Genomic DNA, 23,113 nt, shown 5'->3' with positions numbered 1-23,113 from the left:
CTGCTTAGCTTCCGAGATCGGACGAGATCGGGCGTGTTCAGGTCGGTATGGCCGTAAACCGAGCGGGCCCCGTCCCCCCAACAGTACACCGCCTGGCACACTAACCCTGCAGAACAGACAGTCAGCATGGCCGTAAGCACACAAAAAAGGTTAACCAACGGAAGCAGGCAGCGCACCGGGGAAAAACCAGGCAACAGGCTGTTAACCCTAGCCTGGAGACTGCGGACGAGACAGGCGCCAGAGGGGACAGCTGAACACAGCCGCCCCGGCGGAAGGAGCGTAAGCTGGCGGTGTTGCATGACCAAGCCTCCATTTAAAAACCCCCACCCAGAGGGGTCGAGGCAGAGAAGGCTGACACGATTGGCAGACGTCATGAACGTGCAGGGGCACCCTCAAACGGTGAACCCGGGAGTTGACACTGCTCCAACACACCAGGGAATCAACCACCTCGGTGTTACCCAATGCGGTGGTTGTTCCTATAACCCCTCAAGAAAAAACTCCAAAACACACCTGCGGGTATACACCGGCTATACCGCAGTACAAGTGTTTCAGTTTCCAAAAAGGGTTAACCCAGGCCTACGGGTCGCAAACATCACTTCGGACCGGGCCTGGCGGTACGGGAAGCACAGGGTCACCAGAGGAGGTCAAAAAACCACCCCCACAGGCCCCTCTTCGCCATGCGTGAGAGAGGAGCGAAAAATAATGGAGAACCAGCCCCTAAGCACACCGTACCTGGTATTCCCCGGCGGTCTCCCAACCAAGTACTAACCAGGACCAACCTGTGTAGCGGCCGAGATCCGACGAGATCGAGCGCGTACAGAATGGCATGGCTGTAAGCCATGACGACAGTGCTGAGTAAAAACATACCCAACCAGGGTCTCCATAGCGCTTAACCCTGTGACACCCAGACCGACCTGGCATTTTTCCCCCTGAAAAAAGCCCAAGTCCCTCAGGGTACCAGAACAGCAGATCTGCATCCCCGGCGGACAACGGGTTCAACTGATCTGGACCAGCGTGACCAGAACCAGTCCCGTGCCCTAACCACGCCGACATGCCTACTCCAGGAGAAGGGCAGATATGCGTGTTGATCTTAACATGAAAAGAAGGCGCCACCCAGACGTTCGGACGAACCGCGCCTGGTGGCCCACCCCAAGGGCGTGAGACCCCACTACATATGTTCAGATCCATCCCGTCATCATCCCCCAGACATGAACGAGAATCCGTCGACAACCCACCCAGGTCATGGGATGTGGTCGTCGGAAGAGGAAAAACCCCCATCTCAGTTGCTTTATAAAAACGCTGTTTCAACCACAAGCAACCAAGGCGTGCCAGTCAATCGCCTGTTTACAGCGAGCTAGCACTATACGTGCGTCGGGACACACCCCCATCAATGAACAGGCTATTTAGACCTGTCATTGAATCCCCAAGGCGCCCAGGGGAACGACAAGAGGGGTGTGACACTCCCTAACTCCAACACTTCTGGAATAGAAAGAAGGAAGCATCAACAGTATGTATCCCAGTCTACACAGCCGGGGTAAAAAATGTTCACATTTTTACATCCCACCACCCTCCCATAGGAAAGAGACGGGGATCCCCAGAGAGACTTCCCACGCGAGCTGTACAGATTGAAAAGAATATATTGCACCTTGAGCCATGTAAAAAACTGGTTTTAGGGCCTCCGGGGAAGAGGCACTGAACCCATACACACTCAATAAACGAATTGAATCGAATATACATACAATAGAAAAGGACCGTTCTAGAGGGTCCACTCACTTTGACAATCTGAGGAGGAAGGCTCTGTACTCTGATGGAGGCTTCCTCACATGGAAGAAGGAGTCCGAACTCACAGAAGGCCTGAATAGGCGCTTGGTGAGGAGGAGCCCTGACCACCCCCCCTGAAAACAGATCCATCACATGGACCTGAACAGCACACGGAAGTCCTACCAACAGAGACGCGCACGGTGACGTACTCTATGGCGGGGGAATTCCTGCGGTGCACACGCCCAATATACCAGGCCGTGGGACCAGGAACTCCCTCCCCCCCCCCCCCCCCCCCCCCCCGTAACGTGCCGAACCGCCACGTGACGGGAACCTTGAAGGACAGGGGGTGTACCCCTGACCGACAGAACAATGGGGAGAGGAAAGGTTACCAGTTCACCCCTTTACGACCCCACACCCATGATACGACGTAACGACAAAAAGAGAATATGACACAGTCATAGTCAGCTCTATGAAGCGTTTCACAGCTCCACACAGCGCATGAGCTAACCTGCTATCTGATTTTTACTAAGGAAAAACACAGAATAGAGAGGGCTCTAAGAACCCCGGTCCAACATACACATGTGCTTCTGTGGCCAGTACAACCCAGTTGTAGGTCACATGACACACACAACCCATCATCACCTACAAAAAATGGCAAAAACACTCAACAGAGGAACGCCGTTTTTTTCACAATGAGAGAATACATCATTCTTGATTAGTATCGACCACAGGCCTTGCTAAGCACACATGACAGCAACCAAACCAATTTCCCTTTAGGAAATAAGTTTCTCCAGCAGATTTAGCACAACCTCAGCAATCAAGCTAAGAGTTAATCGTATCCCTACCACACAAAAGACACAATTAATGCACAACATGTCTGATAGGAGGTGATAAAGTCCCCAGGGAACCGGGGGGGAAAAACACAATCCTCCTATTTTACCCTCAATACGGCCAGTTAAAACAGGAAAACCTGTTAATGTGTGAACACACTGTTCATTGTCATTACAGTCTGAGAAAGAACATTCTTTTACTCACTTGTCACCAAGCATAGCTTCATAGGTTAGTTACCTTAGTTGTGAGTACACGGCCGTGTTACTCACACAACAACCAGATCATTACATCCCGTTTGCACGGAGAAGCTAACTGCCAGTGACAAAAACAGCTCACACATAACCCGCAACGTATCCTAAATGCATTGTAGCAACACACGTTTTGGGAAAAACACCGTTATTCACAATACATTTAGCAAAGTAAAACCAGAAGACGTGTTATGAGGTCTGGTCAACCCCGTTCCTACCCGGAACGCAGATCAGCGAAGTGCAGTCACAAGACACCGTAGAACACAGCCGTCCTGTGTTGTTCGATCCGGGCAGCGTCGCCGCTCCAACCAGTCGCTACAGTCCTCTTTGTTGACGCAATCCCCGTCCAGGCTCAGGGCAGGGTCGACGAACATCCCCTGTCAAGGATGACGTCGTGGTCAAGAGTGTAAAACATGTTAAAATCAAAGCACGTTCAACAGAATAGCATCAAGCTAACGGCTGCTCCAACCGTTCGGGTGCTATTGCTTCTGCTCGCGAGACGCCGATCTAACGACGCACGCGATCAGAAGCGAGCTCCCGGCGGCGCGCGAGAAGCTAAGCTACCCCGCGCCAGGCCATGGCCATAGCAGCAAGCTAACGTTACCTAGCGACCACGACATGCTAGCCCCGCAGCTAACAGCTGACTGGCTAATAGTAGGCCTTAAGCAGGCCATGCAGCGATCCAGCAGGCTAACGCAGCAGTTAACAGCTGACCGGCTAACCGTAAGCTATGAACATGTAAACAATGACATAACACTCACCCAGACAGGCCGCCGTTCTGAACCTCTCCTCACTTTTTAAGAGAAAAGAGAAAACAAGATGTCAACACCGCTTCACAACGGTGACATTAACACATCCGACGGAATCAGCACAGTACCAACTGGCCTGTGTAGCTGACTTTGAACATGAATCTGCCGCTATCGCACATTACATGCACATATCCCCTCGTGAAGGAATACTCTCATTTGGATATGAAAGATGGGGCCTTAACACGGTGACAGAGAGAATCCACTCGTCCAGAACACACAGGGATCACCAGTGTCAATGGTCGCGGCCCACTAGTTAAAACTATAATGGTCTCCAGACCAAGGCCTTCTGTCGCCTAGGTGGCTGAACAAAGGACCCTAGTCTGGGGCCGGTTTCCATAAACTTTGTCAAGTAGCCCCCATAGCACTAACAGACAAGTGGAGCCCGCCAGCAAACACTACTCACCCAACCTGGAACGCACCGCTTCTCACAACAGCGGCATGTCCGACAGTTCAGCTGTGGCCTGACAGGTTTCACCCCAACAAACACAGCAAGGAACTGCAGTTGAGAAGCATGCAGCGGCGTGCTCCCAATACGAAAACCGGTGGAGGGTTTTTAGAATGATCATCATCTTCCAGACACTCCAGTACGAAGACAATATCGCCGTATTTTCTCGAAAATAGTGAGAGAGAAAATAAAGATATGATGTCAACGTATCCTTGTTTCCCAAAGCTGCTCCTAAACCTTTCTTCCATCATGGTGTCAAGTGTGGGGATCTACCGAGGCACTTCTTCCTTGTGGTGAAAGCGAGAAGGAGGAGAGCAGGTGACCACACACCTGCTTATGAAGGTAAGCTGATGAGGGGTGTGGTCAGACTAATACTGGTATTAGAGGTACATTTGTGGTTTATTCAGTACGCGTGCACGTACGCGAGATAGTGCAGTAGTGATGCCAAGCAGAGCCCCTAATGAAACAGAACTACTATTATGGCAGGTGAGGTCTGTGGATTACCTTGAGAAACACCGTCATGATTTCTGGAAAGTGACATGGCGTGTGTTGGGTGAAAGCAGCCCTGTGGGGGAAACATGAACAGTGTGTGTGTGTATTTGTGATCTACTATGAATGATTATTATCTTTTGAACCATACTGATCTCATGCAGAATTAACATGCAATATTACACCACAGCTGGAGTGGTGAGTGTGTACAAGATTACACAGTGTATGTCTGTGTGTGCTCACGTGAGTGTGTGTGTGTGTGTTTTTCTGTGTGTGTGTTTGTGTGTGTGTGTGTTTGCGTGTGTGCAGGGCAGGCAGGCAGGGGATATTGTGTGAGTTCTATATTGTGTGTATTGGACACTAATTATGCTGTTGCATCTCAATTGTTTCGGAGATAAGAGACATGCATAGCCTATTTCTTCCAACATGCATGTAAACTCACACACTCACACGTACGTACACACACACACACACACACACACACACACACACACACACACACACACACACACACACACACACACACACACACACACAGACACACACACATGTACACTCGCACACCACATATGTCATGCTCATTACAACATGGGATCAGCCTACATCATACTGTCCAAGTCAGTTTAGATCTCTGTTCACCGCACGGCTCACCACACACTGCCCTGTGTGTAAGTGCGTTTATGCAAACCGTATATGAGTCTGTGTGTCTTAGGGCTGCTCCATTATGACAAAAATCACAATCGCAATTATTATAATAATTATTAAACACGATTACTCATTGATTTGAGAACCTCATATGACGACGACTGGATTTGTTTCATCTTTCTTCTCGACCTAAGGTCGCCTTTCTGTCATCTTCTACAAGTTACCAAAAATCAGAAAGGCGCCGTGGCTCCCTCCTCCCTCTCAACACAAGCTGTAACTGCTGTTTGGGGGGTCAGAGCGCACCGCTGTGAGGGAAGTGATGGAAGGAAGACAAAACGAGAGCAACACGGCATGCGGCACAATAATCGCCAATAAACGTAATTGAAATTGAAACTTGATTAATCGCCCAGCCCTAGTGTGTCTTGATGTGCATGTTGTAATTATGTACCACACATTATGCATTACAGATGCAGTCACATACAGTTTCATACAGTCACAATAGCAGCTCTGGCTACTAGGACCGCCCTCCACTAAAAAAATTGTTAGTCGACTAATAAACAGGTTTCTTGTCCACGTGCGCATCAAGGAGGCAAAAGGGAATCCTGAAAAGAACAATGGGGCAGACTCAATATATTATATATATATATATATATTAGGGATGTCCGATATTATCGGCCGACCGATATTATCGGCCGATATCGGCAGTAAAATGTGATATCGGAAAATATCGGTATCGGTTTAAAAAAAGAAAAAAACAATAACAATATTTGTTATATATATATCCAGTGAAATGATTAGTTACCTGAAATTATTCAGTTTTTGGGGGGGCGGAAACCATGCATATATCGGTATCGGTTGATATCGGTATCGGAAATTAAGAGTTGGACAATATCGGAATATCGGTATCGGTAAAAAAGCCAATATCGAGCATCCCTAATATATATATATATTAGCCATGCTAGCGATCTAAACAATCAATCCATGCCAAAGCTAGATTATGAAAAAGGTGAAAGACTCTCACTCACAGCCATCCTGATTTGGCAAAAGGCCATTTTCGTTTGAAACATTGTTTTGTCATGCCAGTGTCATGGTTTCTCCATGGTTACTTCTTTAGCACCGCAGCTCATGCAGGTAGGGGCAATTTAGTCACGTGTTTCAGTGGGTATTGCTGATTGGCTCGAACATGGTGTTTATAAACAAGAAACCCGTCTGTAGTCATAGGATTGGTCAACTAATCGATTGGTTGAGTTAATCAAAATGTGAGTTTTCCACCTACAGTCATGCAGAAGGACCTGCTCACATCTACTGCTTACCAGAGATGTGCTCCTCAGTTTTAAGGAAATAAATGTTTCAACAAGGAATACAAAAACATAACTAGAGATTCCTTCACACACACGCAAGCAAGCAAAGTGCTGCTGTCCCCCTGCGCATGTCCCTCCACTTTGGAATGATGAGTGTGTGCTCACAACTCACGACTCACTCATGACTCACTCACGACTCACTCACGACTCACTCACGACTCACTCACGACTCACTCACGACTCACTCACGACTCACTCACGACGACTCACTCACGACTCACTCACGACTCACTCACGACTCACTCACGACTCACTCACGACTCACTCACTTAACCACCGGGACGTTTACAAATCATAGTTGGGCACCTGATAATTCACCACATCCTACTTCTACAGCTGTCTGGTCTTTTAAAAGGTATCCAAACAGAGTTGTTGTAAACTACTCTAAACACTTTTGTTTATTTACATTTCCAACCAAATAGACCAAAAGAGAGAAAGTTGTCTATTCTTGTTCTGTAGTCTACAAGCTTAATAGATGTCCTACCTCATATAACCTTTGTAAAATCCACTTTCAATGTTTATATCTGATGTGGAATAATTTTACCAGACATTATTCACAGAGGCGGATTAAGGATAGAGTTTACCTTTACCCATGTTGCAACATGGGGAGACCTAGATGGCCCAAAAGCCTAGATCTCTAAAGAATGGTGAGCTAACAAAGTATTTATACAGGAGAGTAGAGCATTGACGTACATGATATGTATTATAGATATAATGTACAGAAATATCTGGATAATGACTTATGACACAGCTGTGAGAGACAGAGAAAGGGAGAGATAGTGTGTTTGTCCATGTGTGTGTTAGAAATAGAGAGAGAGAAAGAGATAAGTGAGTTCAATATCCCAGCCGTGTTAAGTTTCACATTTGGCAAAGTTGTCCACTGATTGACAGGCAGTTGGCTTGTTCAATTTCAAGGAGGATCATTTAGACCAATCAATTTGAAGCACCAGGGCCTGATTACATGCCTCCAATGCACTCCATGTGCTGGAAAAACACATGATGCACAATGTTTGGGAACCCATCATCATTTTCACAGCATCAGTTTCTTCAGTTAATTACGGTCATTTTAGCCTGTTGTTGATCGTTATCTGCCTTCATTGCCTCTCCTGGCCATCTTTGCATTGTGTATTGTTAGTAGTTCATGGCGGCAATCGTTGGGTGGAATTCTCACTCCCACACACTGACTGGCTAAAACACTGTCTCTCTCCCCTGTATGCATCCGGAAAAAGAACGTAAGTGGATTTCATATCAGAAGGCTGGGTTATTTGCATAAACAAAGGTCTTGTACAGAATTAAACGGATTGAAAGTCTTTAGAGGTCTACGGAAAGCTAAGAAAATATCCATCTATCCAGTGGCGGCTGGTCCATAGAGGGCGCTAGGCCTCAAGCAAGAGTCACTACTCATCCAAAGTGGCACATTCTTGTATATTCTCTATTGCCTTGTCTGCTTGGTACCAAAAGGAATTAAAACCTACCTAAAATGCTCCATTCTCTCTCTCCCTGTGTTCTGCTATTGGGCTCCGCCACCGCTGCCCTAACATTTAGCCAATCAGCATCTTCAAATATGATGCCTAAAGGGCGATTTATTTAGCACCCCAAGCAGAGTCATTGGTGTGGTAGGGGGTGCACGGACTGATGACGACAACAATGATGGATGCAGGGACTCAAGACGAGACAGGATTACAGCAGCTGCCCCCAAATTACAATAACAAACGCTAATAGTTGTTGTCGTCATCGTCGGAAATTGATAATAATCACAAGATACATTCAAACAGTGTTGGATCTAACAAAATGGATTTCTGGAGAGTTCAAGCCCGGACCACAAAGCTTCTCCAAGGGTTAGTGCAACACGCAACGGCTCTTCATATGTGATGTTCTACCGGCAGCAAAAAAGTTAGTCTCAGCCTCAATATATACTGTTCTGTAGTTACTGAAACTGATTGAATATGGCACCACCCCACCTAGAATCCTTTTCACCAGCCTGTTATAATCAGGTGGTTAGGACTTAGGAGTGTGTGGTGGTAGGACCCAAACGCTGGACTGTGAGCGAGAAACGAGGCAGGAGGCGACGGAGTGAGGAACAATGAAAAATGCTTTACTTCAGGCAGTAGCAAAAGTACAGTACACGAAGGCACAAACGTAAACGGCGCAGCCAAGCTGGCGCGGGCAAAACAGAGCATAAACAAAACCTGACCAGAAACCGAACTGGGACACAAAACAAAAGAGCATCAAAACAAGAATACTAGCATACACTTACGAATACTGAGGAAAGGCTGAATACAGGACTATTCCGTGAACGGCAGGAAATAGCAAACGAGACTGAGACACGACAGGATAACGGGAGGCTGGGTACAGAGCAAACAGGACACAGGAGCTTCACTGACCATAGACGAGGTACACAGGGTAGACAAGGCAAACTGGGTACAGAGCATACAGGACAGGGGATCATCCCTATGTTCCCCGGGTCCTATGTTCCCCGGGTTCTATGTTCCCCGCTTTGATTGATTAATAGATTGAAAATTGTATAAATTTTTATTATTTTATTAATTATTAATGTCCGCCTTGTTTCGAACGGTTAAGCTTAGGCCCTCTTTCGAACTGGTTACGGTTAGAGTTTGGAATCAGGGCTGGTGGTCTAAAATTTTCAATCAATTAATCAATCAAAGCGGGGAACATAGAACCCGGGGAACATAGGACCCGGGGAACATAGACATGCTCCCCAGGACAGGACACGGGGAGCTTCACGGAGGGACTGGGTAAACAGAACAATGACGCCACAAGGAAGTCAGGAAGACGCAGGCATATATACAGACACAATGATTACCATAGGCGGCAGCTGGGGAACTACAGACAGACTAGAATACGACAGGACTAAATTACAATACATACAGACACAGGAGACATGGCGCTAGACTAGACAGGGGAACAACACAGATAGCAGATACACAGGGAGCAGAGTAATGAACATGACGGAGAACAGACAGGCGTGACATTCGAAAGCCTACTGCAGAAATATAAATCCTATCAATGAATTTTTTTTATCCACTTTTTCTCCTTATTTTCTATTTTTTCTCCCATCCTAATTTTGCTGTTTCCAATTCTCCCCTCCGCTGTCTTATAAGTTGCTCGCATATGCCCCCCACAGGTCGGTCGTAGGGAGGATAGAAGCCTTGCATCACGTGTCCCCTCCGGTACACGAGGAGGCAGCCTGTCACATCTTTTCACCTGCCAGCGCGGACTCTCATTGGTGAGGTGTAACGTGTGGGAGGCTCACACTACCCCCGCTATTTCCTGTCTCTGCTGTGCAGGCGTCCCCCAACCGACCTGTAGGAGTCGCTGTCCACAACATCCAGATTACCACCCATCGACTTCCACCCGCTGGCTCTGCCAATTGAGCCAGTATGACGGCCGGCCCAAGCCGGAGGCAACGCCGACAGCCGGATTCAAACCTGGTGTCTCTTGCATTGGTGACGAGCGCAATGTCCGCTGCGCCACCCAGCCGCCCTAAATCCTATCAATTCATGTATTTTGCATTATATTGTACTGCATGCTAAATTGTGTATGCTTATTTTCTAGTACAATATCTCTATTCATGTGACTCACACTTCTCTCTCAGATTTGCAAGTGTGGATAGGGCATGGTGCTCGCAAGTTCAAACCCTGTTCACGGTTTATAAATACAGATACACCTAATATCAGATTTGATTGTAAGACCTTTGTGTAAATGAGGTTAATGTGAGACAGGAAGCCATTAACACTCTGATCTGCCTGCTGCTATATGAGTGTGTTATGGATGAGAGTGTTATGTGAAGAACCATTTGCAGAAAGATTAGCAGAGCAGGAATGGTTTTGGGCTGTTATTTTAGTCAGTGACATGTTTGACAGATTTTTGCCAGAATAGATTCACATCCCTGTCAGAGAATAGTGTAACTTTAATGTACAGTAGAATAGAAGGGAATATAATAGAATAGAACAGAGTGCTTTCATAACTTATTGTTCCAGGTGTAAATATTAATTCAAGAGCTTTACACTTCTGAACCCAATACTGAATTGTACAGCATTTGCCAGAATACATCAGACTGCTGAATAGGAATGAACGGGCGTAATACATTCATTCATTAAATCTTTATTTAATCTCAAAAGATCATTGAGAGCAAGCGACATCAAGAGGCACACTACACAATACAAAAACAATATAGAAACAGAAAAGTCACAGAATTAAAACAACTACAGACTGAGGTGAAATGCTTGGCTATAATAGCTTTAAACCGACCAATGGATACTAGTGCTTTGCAAAAATTCTATGTGTCAGGGGCACAGAAGCTAAAAGATGTTTTTCATAATTCAGTGCAAAGTTTGGGGACCTTAAGCGTAAGCCAATCATGAGAGCAAGTATGATAAGGTCCAGAGTTCCAGTCCAATAATGAAGAGATGTAGATCATCAATAATGGCTTCATACAGAAACAGGCAGTGCAAGTCACATCTCTCTACCAGGGAGGAGCAGCCAACCGTATCAATACAGTTGGGTTCAGTGGTTAATTTCAGTTACACACAATCTGTGCATGTCGTGTGTCAGTGTGTTTATTACGATGTATGAACATGTGTGTGTATGTTTGTAACCTTTATTTTAACTCGAAGGACATTGAGGTTTCCCTCATTTACAATGACGACGAGGTTATGTGCAATGATTGCCTGCCTAGCTTATTGGGCAGGGTGGTGTACATAATAATTGTCTAATCATTTATTGTGTGTGTGTGTGCAGCTGCCTTGGGCGCGGAGGTAGAGGAGAGGCTGGTCAACCACCTGTTGTCTCCAGATCGCTACAACAAGCTGATCAGACCGGCTGTCAACAAGAGCCAGCAGGTTACCATCTATATCCAGGTGTCACTGGCACAGCTTATCAGTGTGGTGGGTACACACACACACACACACACACACACACACACACACACACACACACACACACACACACACACACACACACACACACACACACACACACACACACACACACACACACACACACACACACACACACACACACACGCTGTCATGTCATTCAGGTGTAATTTTTCTTTTATCCACTTTTTCTCCTCCTGTTTTTCTGTGTTTTTCTCCCATCCCAATTTAGTCGTTATGCCAATTCCCCCCTCCCCTTCCTGGTCGTTGCTCGCATGTGCCCTCCACTGGTCAGTCTAGGGAGCCCTGAAGTCTATCAGATGCTTCCTCCGAGACATAGGAGACAGCCAGCAGCATCTTTTTCACCTGCCAGCGCGGACTCTCATTGGTGAGGTGTAACGTGTGGGCGGTCACACTATCCTCACCATCTCCCTCCCTCGCTGTGCAGGCGTCCTGACCAACCTGTAGGAGTCGCTGTTTACAACGACCAGAATACCACCCCACCGGCTTCCCTCCCACTGACTCTGCCAATTGAGCCAGTATGACGGCCGGAGGCAACGCTGACAGCCGGATTCGATACCAGTGTCTCTCACGTTGGTTTTTGATTGATTGATTGAAAAGTTTATTAACAGATTGCAGAATGGGTACAGTACAGTACAGCTCAATACATACAATTGTTAAGGGGATGCAGACCAGAGAAAGACTTTCGTCTTGTCTACATCAGGGTCCCCCATTTTCAATTCATCATAAAGCGCTGGTGACGAGCGCTTAGTCCGCTGCGCCACCCAGCCACCCTATTCAGGTGTCATTTATGTTAACAAAATCTAAACGTGAAACTCACACACAGACACAGGCACATGATCGTGCCTGTACGCACACACGCGCGCAGGCGCACACACACATTGTCATGTCATTCAGGTGTAATTTATGCAATTATCTTTCAAATAAATGTGAAATTCACAGTGAAGATTCTACTTTACACCTTTTTATTATTATATTTTTTTCATGAAGGGTGTAAGTCTCTACTGGAGCAACATGACATAAATTACTGCAGTGTTGTAGTTGAGTCACAAAATCTCGAGTCTCGAGTCCCCAGTGTTCGAGTCCGAGTCCAAGTCCGAGTCATCAAAGAAGAGCCTGAGTCGAGTCCCTATTACCCTAGGGGCCTAGGCCGAGTCCGAGTCCAAGTCATCAAGGTTGAGTCCACTCCACTCTGGCAGTCAAAAAGCTGACATACAAATAAAAAAAGGTCTACATTAAACATGAATGACACAGCAGTCACCATTTCAAAGGGAGTTTATTTACTTTGTGACACAACAGCCAAATAAATGCACTAACCATCAATATCTTATGGCAAATGATTAGGGCCTATTACAAAAAAATATATAAAATAAATAACTGTATTTATCAATTAACAAGTCCGAGTCCGATTCTGCACCTTAAAGGAACACTCCAACATTTTGGGAAATTAGCTTATTTAACATCTTCCCTGGAGTTAGACAAGAAGATACATACCTTTTTCGTCTTTCTGCATGCATTAGGCTTAGGGAACGCCTGGACCGTTAGCGTAGCTTAGCTTCATCACTGGAAGTAGGTCCTACATTAAGCCGTTACCATGCAGAGAGACGAAAAAGGTATGTATCTTCTTGTCTAACTCCAGGGAAGATGTTAAATAACCTAATTTCGCAAAATGTTGGAGTGTTCCTTTAACACATTCGGGGCCATTGGGCTGAGTCTAATTAATGTCAAGAGGACCGGGGAATGTAAACAAACGTGGGGCTGTTTGTACAGCAAAATCTATACTTTATAGTATTGCTATCTGTCCATTCTCATTGTCAATTGAGTCCATAAACCGTCCCTTCAAAATGGCTTAAAGAAAAAAAAATCATCAATAGGTTCTCATTTTATAGCGCTGTGAATATAAGCGTTATACGGGATTTGGGACTAGTATATTTTCTGGAAGGCTAGATATAGGGCTAATAGCTGCTAACGTTATATCCAATGGCATTTCCGTTTTACAGATGCTACAGAAATAACTCAAACTGCATATGATCGGGACGATCCCAAAGCATGTATGCATGAAAGGGGGGGGGGACACACACACACACGTCGTTTATTATTATTGATTACCAATAACCGTGTTTGTCTAACTAGCCACATAGGCCGATCGCCTGGATGGCTATCAAAACAATGCCCGAACCAAAGGAGAAAGGAGGGATGGCAGTACCCAGTTTAGAAAGCTATTACTATGCAGCACAGCTTAGAACAGTAGCATGCTGGTGCAATGTGAACTATGAGGCCAAATGGAAAGATATAGAAACCAAAAGAGAGGGATTCAAAGTGCAGACACTGATAGGAGATAGGGAGCTGTTCAGAAGACAGGAACAACTACTAGGTCCAATTACCAGATTCACTATAAACATATGGAACACAATAGTAAAGAAATACAAGCTAGAAAAAGAATCTAAGATACTGAGATGGATAGCACACGACAACAAATTCAGACCAGGGATAGAAGATCATGGGTTCAAGAGGTGGGAACGGGGGGGTATAACAGCAATGTGCACGATGACGGAAGGAGGGGAGATGCAGACTCTACAAAAATTGAAAGAAAGATACGGACTAGAGAATAGGGACCACTTTAGATATTTACAGATTAGGTACTACTATAACAAAGAAATAAAGCAAGATAGAGACAAAGAACAGAATGGGGTAATTAAGATAATGGTAAAGTCATACGAAGGACGGAAGGGGAGGGTGATATCAGCACTATATCAGGCAATAATGGACAGTAAGGGAAATACAACATTGTATGTGAAAGAAAAGTGGGAAAGAGAGTTGGAAATAGAGATAACAGAGGAGGAATGGTATGACACATGTAAGACACAACAAACAACCACAGGATCAAGGATATGGAGGGAGTTTGGGTGGAAAAATATAATTAGATACTTTATAACACCAGAAATACAGGGCAATTACACACCAGCAAAGAAAACATGTTGGAGGGAGTGTGGACAGGAAGGGGCGAACCATACACACATATTCTGGGGATGTCAGAAGATAAGGCACTACTGGGAAGAGATAGGAGGGATAATAAATGAAATAATAGGATACGAAATACCCCAGGGAGGCCAAGTGTTGTATTTGGGGAATCTGTCACAGGAAGGAATCCAAGGGGAAGACAAATATTTGATTAAGATATTGATAGTGGCAGCCAAGAAAGCTTTAACTAAACTGTGGTACAAGGTAGAAGTGCCGACAAAGGATCAATGGATAGAGTTGGTAGAGGGGATACAGGAAATGGAGAGAATCACACATCTGCTGAGGCTGCAAGAAGAAAAGTTTGAATGGAAATGGGGAAAATGGGAAGAATACAGGAGGGGAAGTAACGACATCACAGAGGTTTGAAAAGGATACAAGGAAATGAATAAAAATGTAAATAAATAATGCAAATGTAGAAGGGACCGAAGGACCCATGTCACACTTTTTCTTTACACATTTTTTGTCTATTTGTTTTAATTTATGTACTGTGTATTGTCTATGAATGTTGTCTATGTATGTTGTTGAAAAAATGAAAATAAAAATGTAAGTTAAAAAAAAAAAAAAAAACAATGCCCGATCAGGCTGTAATTTACGTGAAAAAGATCTTACCGTGGTCCGGGCTGATCCCCCCCGAGCATTTCCCCGTTATCGATCGCCATCTGGTAGATCGATATGTCCATTGGCTGATGATAAATCCCCTTATTGCATGGTGAAATCTGCGATCCGAAACGTAATCCAAGCTACATGCTGCACATCCAGAATCCTGATACTGAAATCTCCATTGAAAGTAAAAAAAAAAAAGACTGATCCGTTCAGCCACAGGGCACACTGCATTAGCGCGATAGTGCCCCTAAGAGGGTCTGGCCGGTATTGCACCTTCTCGAATTCATAGAGTAGGGTAAATCTGCAGTGCCGCTCTGCGACCTTGAATAGGTTATTAAAATGGAATAAAAGCAATAACAACTTCCCACGGATATATCCGTGCCTCTGTCCACAACGGGTGGAATCAAAACACGGAGATCTCCGTGCTTGGGCGGGAATGTGTTAAGAGGTTAATGATGATGCCTGACAGAATCCTAACCTGACTCCGCCGTGTGTTCCCCTTCGCAAAACCTCTGTTTGCAGCCACTAATACATCCTTTCTTAGTAATTTTACATTCAGTCATTCAGTGTTGTAGTACTCGAGTCCAGGACTGCATTTGGACTCGGATGGTGCAGACTCGGACTCGGATGCAGTTATTTATTTTATATATATTTTTTGTAGTAGGCCCTAATCATTTGGCATAAGATATTGATGGTTAGTGCATTTATTTGGCTATTGTGTCACAAAGTAAATAAACTCCATTTACTAGGTGTGTATTTTTAGGCATATTTTCAGAAAATAGGGCTTAACAGGTTAACCGTTAACCTATTGGTAATCAAACGTATTGTTGAAAATATACACTATGACTGCTGTTTTGACAGGATTAAAAAAAATGCAGCATTATGTCATACAGTCTGGAGAGATTGATTTATGGCTTGGGTCCGGTACCGGACCCGTCAGGCTTAAGACGTTAAAGTCAGAGCAGTCAGTGAGCATACAGTACACGTTTTATGTTGACCCTCAGTCTAAGCAGTATGGCTGTTTCTCTTACGTCGGCATCCCCAAACACAGAATTGTTTCGGTCGTTCTGCCTCAGTGTAGACTTGTGCTGGTTGCAAAACGAGGTCAAGTAGAACCCTGCAGCCTGAAGCTCCTATCTTCACTTGAGTCTTCACTCTACACATCAGTGTTGCCTGTTATGTTTTTACAGCAGTGGTGGTTGGGGGGTAAATTTCACATCAGTGTTGCTCTCACCCTGTTGTGTTTTTACAGCAGTGGTGGTTGGGGGGTAAATTTCACATCAGTGTTGCCCTCACCCTGTTGTGTTTTTACAGCAGTGGTGGTTGGGGGGTTACATTTCACATCGGTGTTGCTCTCACCCTGTTGTGTTTTTACAGCAGTGGTGGTTGGGGGGTAAATTTCACATCAGTGTTGCCCTCACCCTGTTGTGTTTTTACAGCAGTGGTGGTTGGGGGGTTACATTTCACATCGGTGTTGCTCTCACCCTGTTGTGTTTTTACAGCAGTGGTGGTTGGGGGGTTACATTTCACATCGGTGTTGCTCTCACCCTGTTGTGTTTTTACAGCAGTGGTGGTTGGGGGGTTACATTTCACATCGGTGTTGCTCTCACCCTGTTGTGTTTTTACAGCAGTGGTGATTGGGGGGTGCATTTCACATTTGTCCTAGTTTTTGTCCCGGTTTTGTAGTGTGTACTGTTCCTAATTGGATCATTTAAGATAGAAATACTGATCATACACATTAGACTTAATGAGAAGCCAGCCAGGTAGGTCTGACTGGATTTTAAATACACACAACACACACACACACACACACACACACACACACACACACACACACACACACACACACACACACACACACACACACACACACACACACACACACACACACACACACACACACACAGTATCCTTACTCATTACTCACATTTACAATATATAGGCTATACACTCACAATATGATGAAATGAGTAAGGTATATCTGAAACTATATTGTTCTTATAAAACTGACTGATGTTTCTTATAAGACTTTCTGTGAGGGCTGGGTGAACACTGCACGCTTCCCAACGGGGGAGTGCCTAACAATCTCTTTCACGCACCTGAGAGTGGTTGGCAATCAGCTCGTCGGGAGACTATAAGTATTCCGACTGCCTTCCACTTGTTGCCAGGTCATCTTGTTGCTTCCATCTACTGCCGCGTTTCCGGTGTGAGACGTCGTGCCTTCTACTGCCGTATGGTGCCGCGTACTATTTCCCCCGGGAGGATTCCTGTACGTGTGCATTTCTCTCTCTCTCCGTGGCTCCTCGTTGTTGGTGTGAGACATCGTTGTGGCTCCCTATTTTCCCTGGGAGGATTCCTGTGTACTCGCTCTTTTTCCGTGGACCTTTTGTTTGTTGAGTTGCCCGTCGGCAGTGCACTGGTGAGTCTTGTACTGATTAGACTCAGACATTTCACAGTATTCCTGGGCCCTCATTTATCAACGTTGCGTACAGATATGTGCGTAACCCGTGCGTACGATCGTTTCTAAGCAAAGTGAGGGACTTATCAATTTGAACGTGAACTTGACTTTGTGCGTATATCTACGCACAGCTCAGGGCATGCGTACCTGGTAGAATTTTAATATTGCAGTCTGCAACACGGAAATAAGCATCCGTGCATTAGTTTCAAGACTGGCGTGTTCAACTTCTGTATGACCCGTAATTCATTATAGTTCATTGTAAAATAGCGACAGTGTAATTATAATGGGCTCACGCGCGAACAAGAGGTTGGCCTGCTTGTTTGGCATGGGGGCAGACACAGAACACCCACCTCCAAATGCGATTAAATATTGTTTCAAATAAAAAGCGAAATACTATTATTTTGTGTGTCATGTTTCCAAATAAGATTGGCCACAACGAAATGCTTTCTACTTCAATTTGTTGGTTAGAATAGATTACCTCCATTGAAACGTCAAAAGACAGTCCTTTTTTTTTTGTGAGCTCCGCGCACAGACGTGATAATAATAATAATAATAATAACAATAATAATAATAGCTTCATTTTATATAGCGCCTTTCAAGAGACCCAAGGTCGCTTTACATAGATAGGGGGGGGCGAATAACAAAGTAACAAACATAGTGGACAGACACAACATATAAATATGATGATGGGATTCAAGTTCGCGTTTTCATTGATCACATATAGGCAGGCGATACATGGCGTATAGCCAGGCTACAACATCATACATGGCAGTGAGATTCATTGTTCTTGTATGCTCTCGTATTATTGTTTATATAGGCTACCCAATACCGACATCAAAATAGATTGTGTATGCCTCTACAAATCATATGCAGGTAGAAAATTGACGGAAAATCTGTCGCGATTTGGAATAAAATTGAGGAGAACTTTAATCCCTGGGTATTAATAGAACGAAACGGAAAAAGGCAGTCGTATTCCAGCACAGTCTTTATTATTATTTTCTTTTTATTATCTTTCCCCCCCCCTCCTTTTTCCGATTTTTCTCCCATCCCACTGTTTAGTTGTTATGCCAATTCCCAACCCCCTTCCTGGTTGTTGCGCACTCCCCCCTACTGTTGGTCCGGGAGGCCGGAGACTGTCGCATGCTTTCCTCCGACGCAGGTGCAGCCAGCCGGCAGCTAGCCTGGCAGCGCAGATTCTCACCGGGAGAGTGTAACGTGTGGAAGGTCACACTACCTCCCTCCAGATCCTACCCTCGCTGTGCAGGCGCCCCGACCGAACTGTAGGGGTCGCTGTCCACAATGCCCAGGACCCACCCATCAGCTTTCCCACCCCTAACACTGCCAATTGTGTTAGTATGAACGACCAGCCAAGCTAATAGCAACGCTGAGAGCTGGATTCGAACCCAGTGTCTCCAGCGTTGATGGTGAGCGCCTTGCCCACTACACCACCTAGCACGGTCTTTATTAGTTAATATGGTCTTTAGGAAGTTAATAGATATCATATCCGACATCACCGAACGTGTACATGTCTGTCAGCCTGTCACGTATTTCTCCATAACACGCTTCGCTCGGCTTAGTCCATTTGTCCACATTTCATGGGGGTGTTCCATTACCGTATATGGTTAATTCCGGGCGGTGCTATATGCAAATACTTAAAATTGTGCACGAGCGCGGAGCGTAGATCAACACAGAGTGTGCGTACGACCCGTGTACGCATGTGTGATGAATCACTATTTGTCTGTGCGTACACACATTCTAAATTCTGTGCTTAAGAACAAAGATAGAACACTTTCTAAGAATTGTTGATAAATGAGGGCCCTGGACTCTAGTGTATTCGCCCTTAAAGGGACAGTGCTGCATTTTTGTTGTTCATGATTCCTGGACTCTTGTGTATTCGCCCTTAAAGGGACAGTGCTGCTTTTTTCCCTGTGTAATAAATTATGCCCTGTTTTTGGCTAACTCTCATACCTGTCTTGTGTTGTGCTATTGGGGTCGCTTACAAACCGTAACACTTTCTGAAGACGGGTCGATATGTTTCTTATAAAACCATCTGAAGGCAGAACTGGTTCTTGTAAATTCTTTCGAAGGCAGAACTATGTTTCTTGTAAAACTTTCTGAAGGCAAAACTCAATGTTTCTGAACTAATCATTTTCCATAATGGGACAAAAAAAACAGTAGCCATGTCCTCAGTTGTCCTCATGTGTCTTTGTCCATTTCAGAATGAGAGAGAGCAGATTATGACCACCAACTGCTGGCTCACTCAGGTGAGTGTTCCCGTGTTCAAGACCACACACACACACACACACACACACACACACACACACACATTGAGAGGTATGTAGTATATTGGTATATAGTGTGTGTGTGTGTGTGTGTGTGTGTGTGTGTGTGTGTGTGTGTGTGTGTGTGTGTGTGTGTGTGTGTGTGTGTGTGTGTGTGTGTGTGTGTGTGTGTGTGTGTGTGTGTGTGTGTGTGTGTGTGTGTGTGTGTGTGTGTGTGTGTGTGTGTGTGTGTGTGTGTGTGTGTGTGTGTTTCAGGGGTGGAATGACTACAGATTAATGTGGGAGCCTGAGGAATACGAAGGAATCAAGAAGGTCCGCCTCCCATCACAACATATCTGGCTGCCGGACATTGTCCTCTACAACAAGTATGTGTTTGTGTGTTTTATATGTGAAACAATGGGTGTTTGCTCTGCCATATCTTATAAGAGGATGTCAAATAAAATAGTAATGTACTGTATATCTAAACTTTATGATTTTTCAATTTGCAATAATCTTTTTTTGGAAAAATCTAAAATAAAGATCATGAAGATATAGAGAGGGAGAGTGAGAGAAACCAAAAGAGAGACAGAGTTAATAAATACGACATAAAAGCTTATAATGCAGACAGAATCTCACAATGAAGAGTAGTGTTAAAAAACGAATTAGCTCTGTACCCTATAGACAAGACATCAGAGTACAGTTGTGATTACTATAGCCTACTAATATAGACAAGACATCAGAGTACAGTTGTGATTACTATAGCCTACTAATATAGACAAGATGTCAGAGTACAGGTGTGATTACTATAGCCTACTAATATAGACAAGATGTCAGAGTACAGGTGTGATTACTATAGCCTACTAATATAGACAAGACGTCAGAGTACAGGTGTGATTACTATAGCCTACTAATATAGACAAGACGTCAGAGTACAGGTGTGATTACTATAGCCTACTAATATAGACAAGACGTCAGAGTACAGGTGTGATTACTATAGCCTACTAATATAGACAAGACGTCAGAGTACAGGTGTGATTACTATAGCCTACTAATATAGACAAGACGTCAGAGTACAGGTGTGATTACTATAGCCTACTAATATAGACAAGACGTCAGAGTACAGGTGTGATTACCAGTGGCGTCGTTAGCCCTGGGCTTCCGGGGCTTTAGCCACGGATGTTTTTCTCCTAGCCCCGGATCTAAAAAAAATAAAATAAAAATGTTTAATGTCAGCATCCCCATTGTCTGTGCTGAATGTTTGTTAGTGTTTGGTATTTTTTGTTGGTTTTTAGGACTTTTAAACATCCATTTTTAGTAAGTAGTTTTCATTTGATCCTATAATTTTTTCATTCACCGATTTGTGGACTCAGTGTCCTGAAAGGCGCCTTATAAATCAAATGTATTATTAGTGTGGGTGACCTGGCGAAGCCAGGTTGCCACCCACACTATAGATATCTATACTCTTTTTATTTATTCTTCTTTATTCCACCGATTTTGCCAACACCACTCGTGCCAGAGCGTTCGCGCCCCATACACGTGAAAGGTATCAAAACGAGCGGCCTGCCTATGGCAACTGCGGTATTCGAACTCGTAAAGTTTCACCGCACCGTCAAACACATCAAAACGATGACACGGCTGTCAGCCCGCTCACAAAAGAAAAATAAATGGAATTGGACATTTCTATCTCAACTGACGACCATTTGTTTGAAGGTTCTCCTCCCCATTGACCGCCATGCAATCGCACTCTAGGAATTTCTTTTTTCACACTCTTTTTTAGCCTTCTGTTCCGATCGCCGAAGGAGTGCCACAATATCGCACGAATGCCACAATATCGCGCACAACCCTTCGCCTACTCGTTGTAGTGCTCATGTGCGCGTCACAACGCTTCATCTCTTATAGTTTTCTTTTAATCAACGTGACAATGCAGTCATGTAAAGAAAATTCAGCCACACTATAGATATCTATACTCTTTTTATTTATTCTTCTTTATTCCACCGATTTTGCCAACACCACTCGTGCCAGAGCGTTCGCGCCCCATACATGTGAAAGGTATCAAAACGAGCGGCCTGCCTATGGCAACTGCGGTATTCGAACTCGTAAAGTTTCACCGCACCGTCTGCCTACGAATCGACTTTAAACGGTAAAATTTCGGTCCCATTGGAAATGCATTGCAATTTAGAGTGTAGCAGCTGAAATAATCTTTTTCCCCCTACCTTGGGTGAATTGCGAGTGTGATCTCAATTTTGGACGTAGAAAAAAAACAAACACATCAAAACGATGACACGGCTGTCAGCCCGCTCACAAAAGAAAAATAAATGGAATTGGACATTTCTATCTCAACTGACGACCATTTGTTTGAAGGTTCTCCTCCCCATTGACCGCCATGCAATCGCACTCTAGGAATTTCTTTTTTCACACTCTTTTTTAGCCTTCTGTTCCGATCGCCGAAGGAGTGCCACAATATCGCACGAATGCCACAATATCGCGCACAACCCTTCGCCTACTCGTTGTAGTGCTCATGTGCGCGTCACAACGCTTCATCTCTTATAGTTTTCTTTTAATCAACGTGACAATGCAGTCATGTAAAGAAAATTCAGAATATGCAAGTCATTGTGCTCACGGCTGATTGGTTCAGCCTTAACAGCTGTGAGGCTCAGGGCTCATGGCTGAGCTGACCTGCCAATGACATCATCCACTTAACCCATCATTGCCCATCACTGTGTTGCAGTACTGAATTGCTGGACAGCGCCCTCTGTCTTGTGGGTTGTGTCATTGTACTCAGTAGGGATATCCTCTTTCATTTTTCATTGGTCGATGTTGACCACCTTTCATTGGTCGATGTTGACCACTCCCCCGATCCTTAGACCACGCCCCCTTAGGCCACACCCCCTCAGTGTATCTCTTGAACCGTTTGTCGTAGAGACTTGCGGATTGTGCCATTGGTCGATGTTGACCACCTTTCATTGGTCGATGTTGACCACTCCCCCGATCCTTAGACCACGCCCCCTTAGGCCACACCCCCTCAGTGTATCTCTTGAACTGTTTGTCGTAGAGACTTGCGGATTGTGCCATTGTACTCGGTAGGGATATCCTCTTTCATTGGTCGTTGTTGACCACTCCCCCGATCATTAGACCACGCCCCCTTAGGCCACACCCCCTTTCAAAAACTCGGAAAAATCCGAAAAATCCGAAAACTGAAAACTCGGAAAAATCTAAAATCCGAAAAAGTTCAAAAACTCGGAAAAGTCCGAAAACCCGAAAA

The 23,113-nt window shown here is 44.8% G+C and overlaps 1 protein-coding gene across 1 annotated transcript in view; it reads left to right on the top strand.

The window, feature by feature from the left end:
- LOC311242965 (neuronal acetylcholine receptor subunit beta-2-like) overlaps window positions 1-23,113 on the top strand; it is a gene marked incomplete at both ends in the record, with an annotated part of 70,140 nt that overhangs the window by 29,025 nt on the left and 18,002 nt on the right. Inside the window, 3 exons of the mRNA XM_084332029.1 lie at window positions 11,351-11,496; window positions 19,810-19,854; window positions 20,128-20,237. Of these exons, the coding sequence (XP_084188155.1) occupies window positions 11,351-11,496; window positions 19,810-19,854; window positions 20,128-20,237 (301 nt within the window). The remainder of the gene's footprint in view (window positions 1-11,350; window positions 11,497-19,809; window positions 19,855-20,127; window positions 20,238-23,113) is intronic.

This window comes from Notolepis coatsorum, assembly GCF_963971535.1.
Source record: "Notolepis coatsorum genome assembly, chromosome: 16".
Classification (NCBI taxonomy): Eukaryota; Metazoa; Chordata; class Actinopteri; order Aulopiformes; family Paralepididae; genus Notolepis; species Notolepis coatsorum.
Note: the sequence above shows the minus strand (reverse complement) of the source record. Positions and strands in the feature narration are given on the sequence as shown.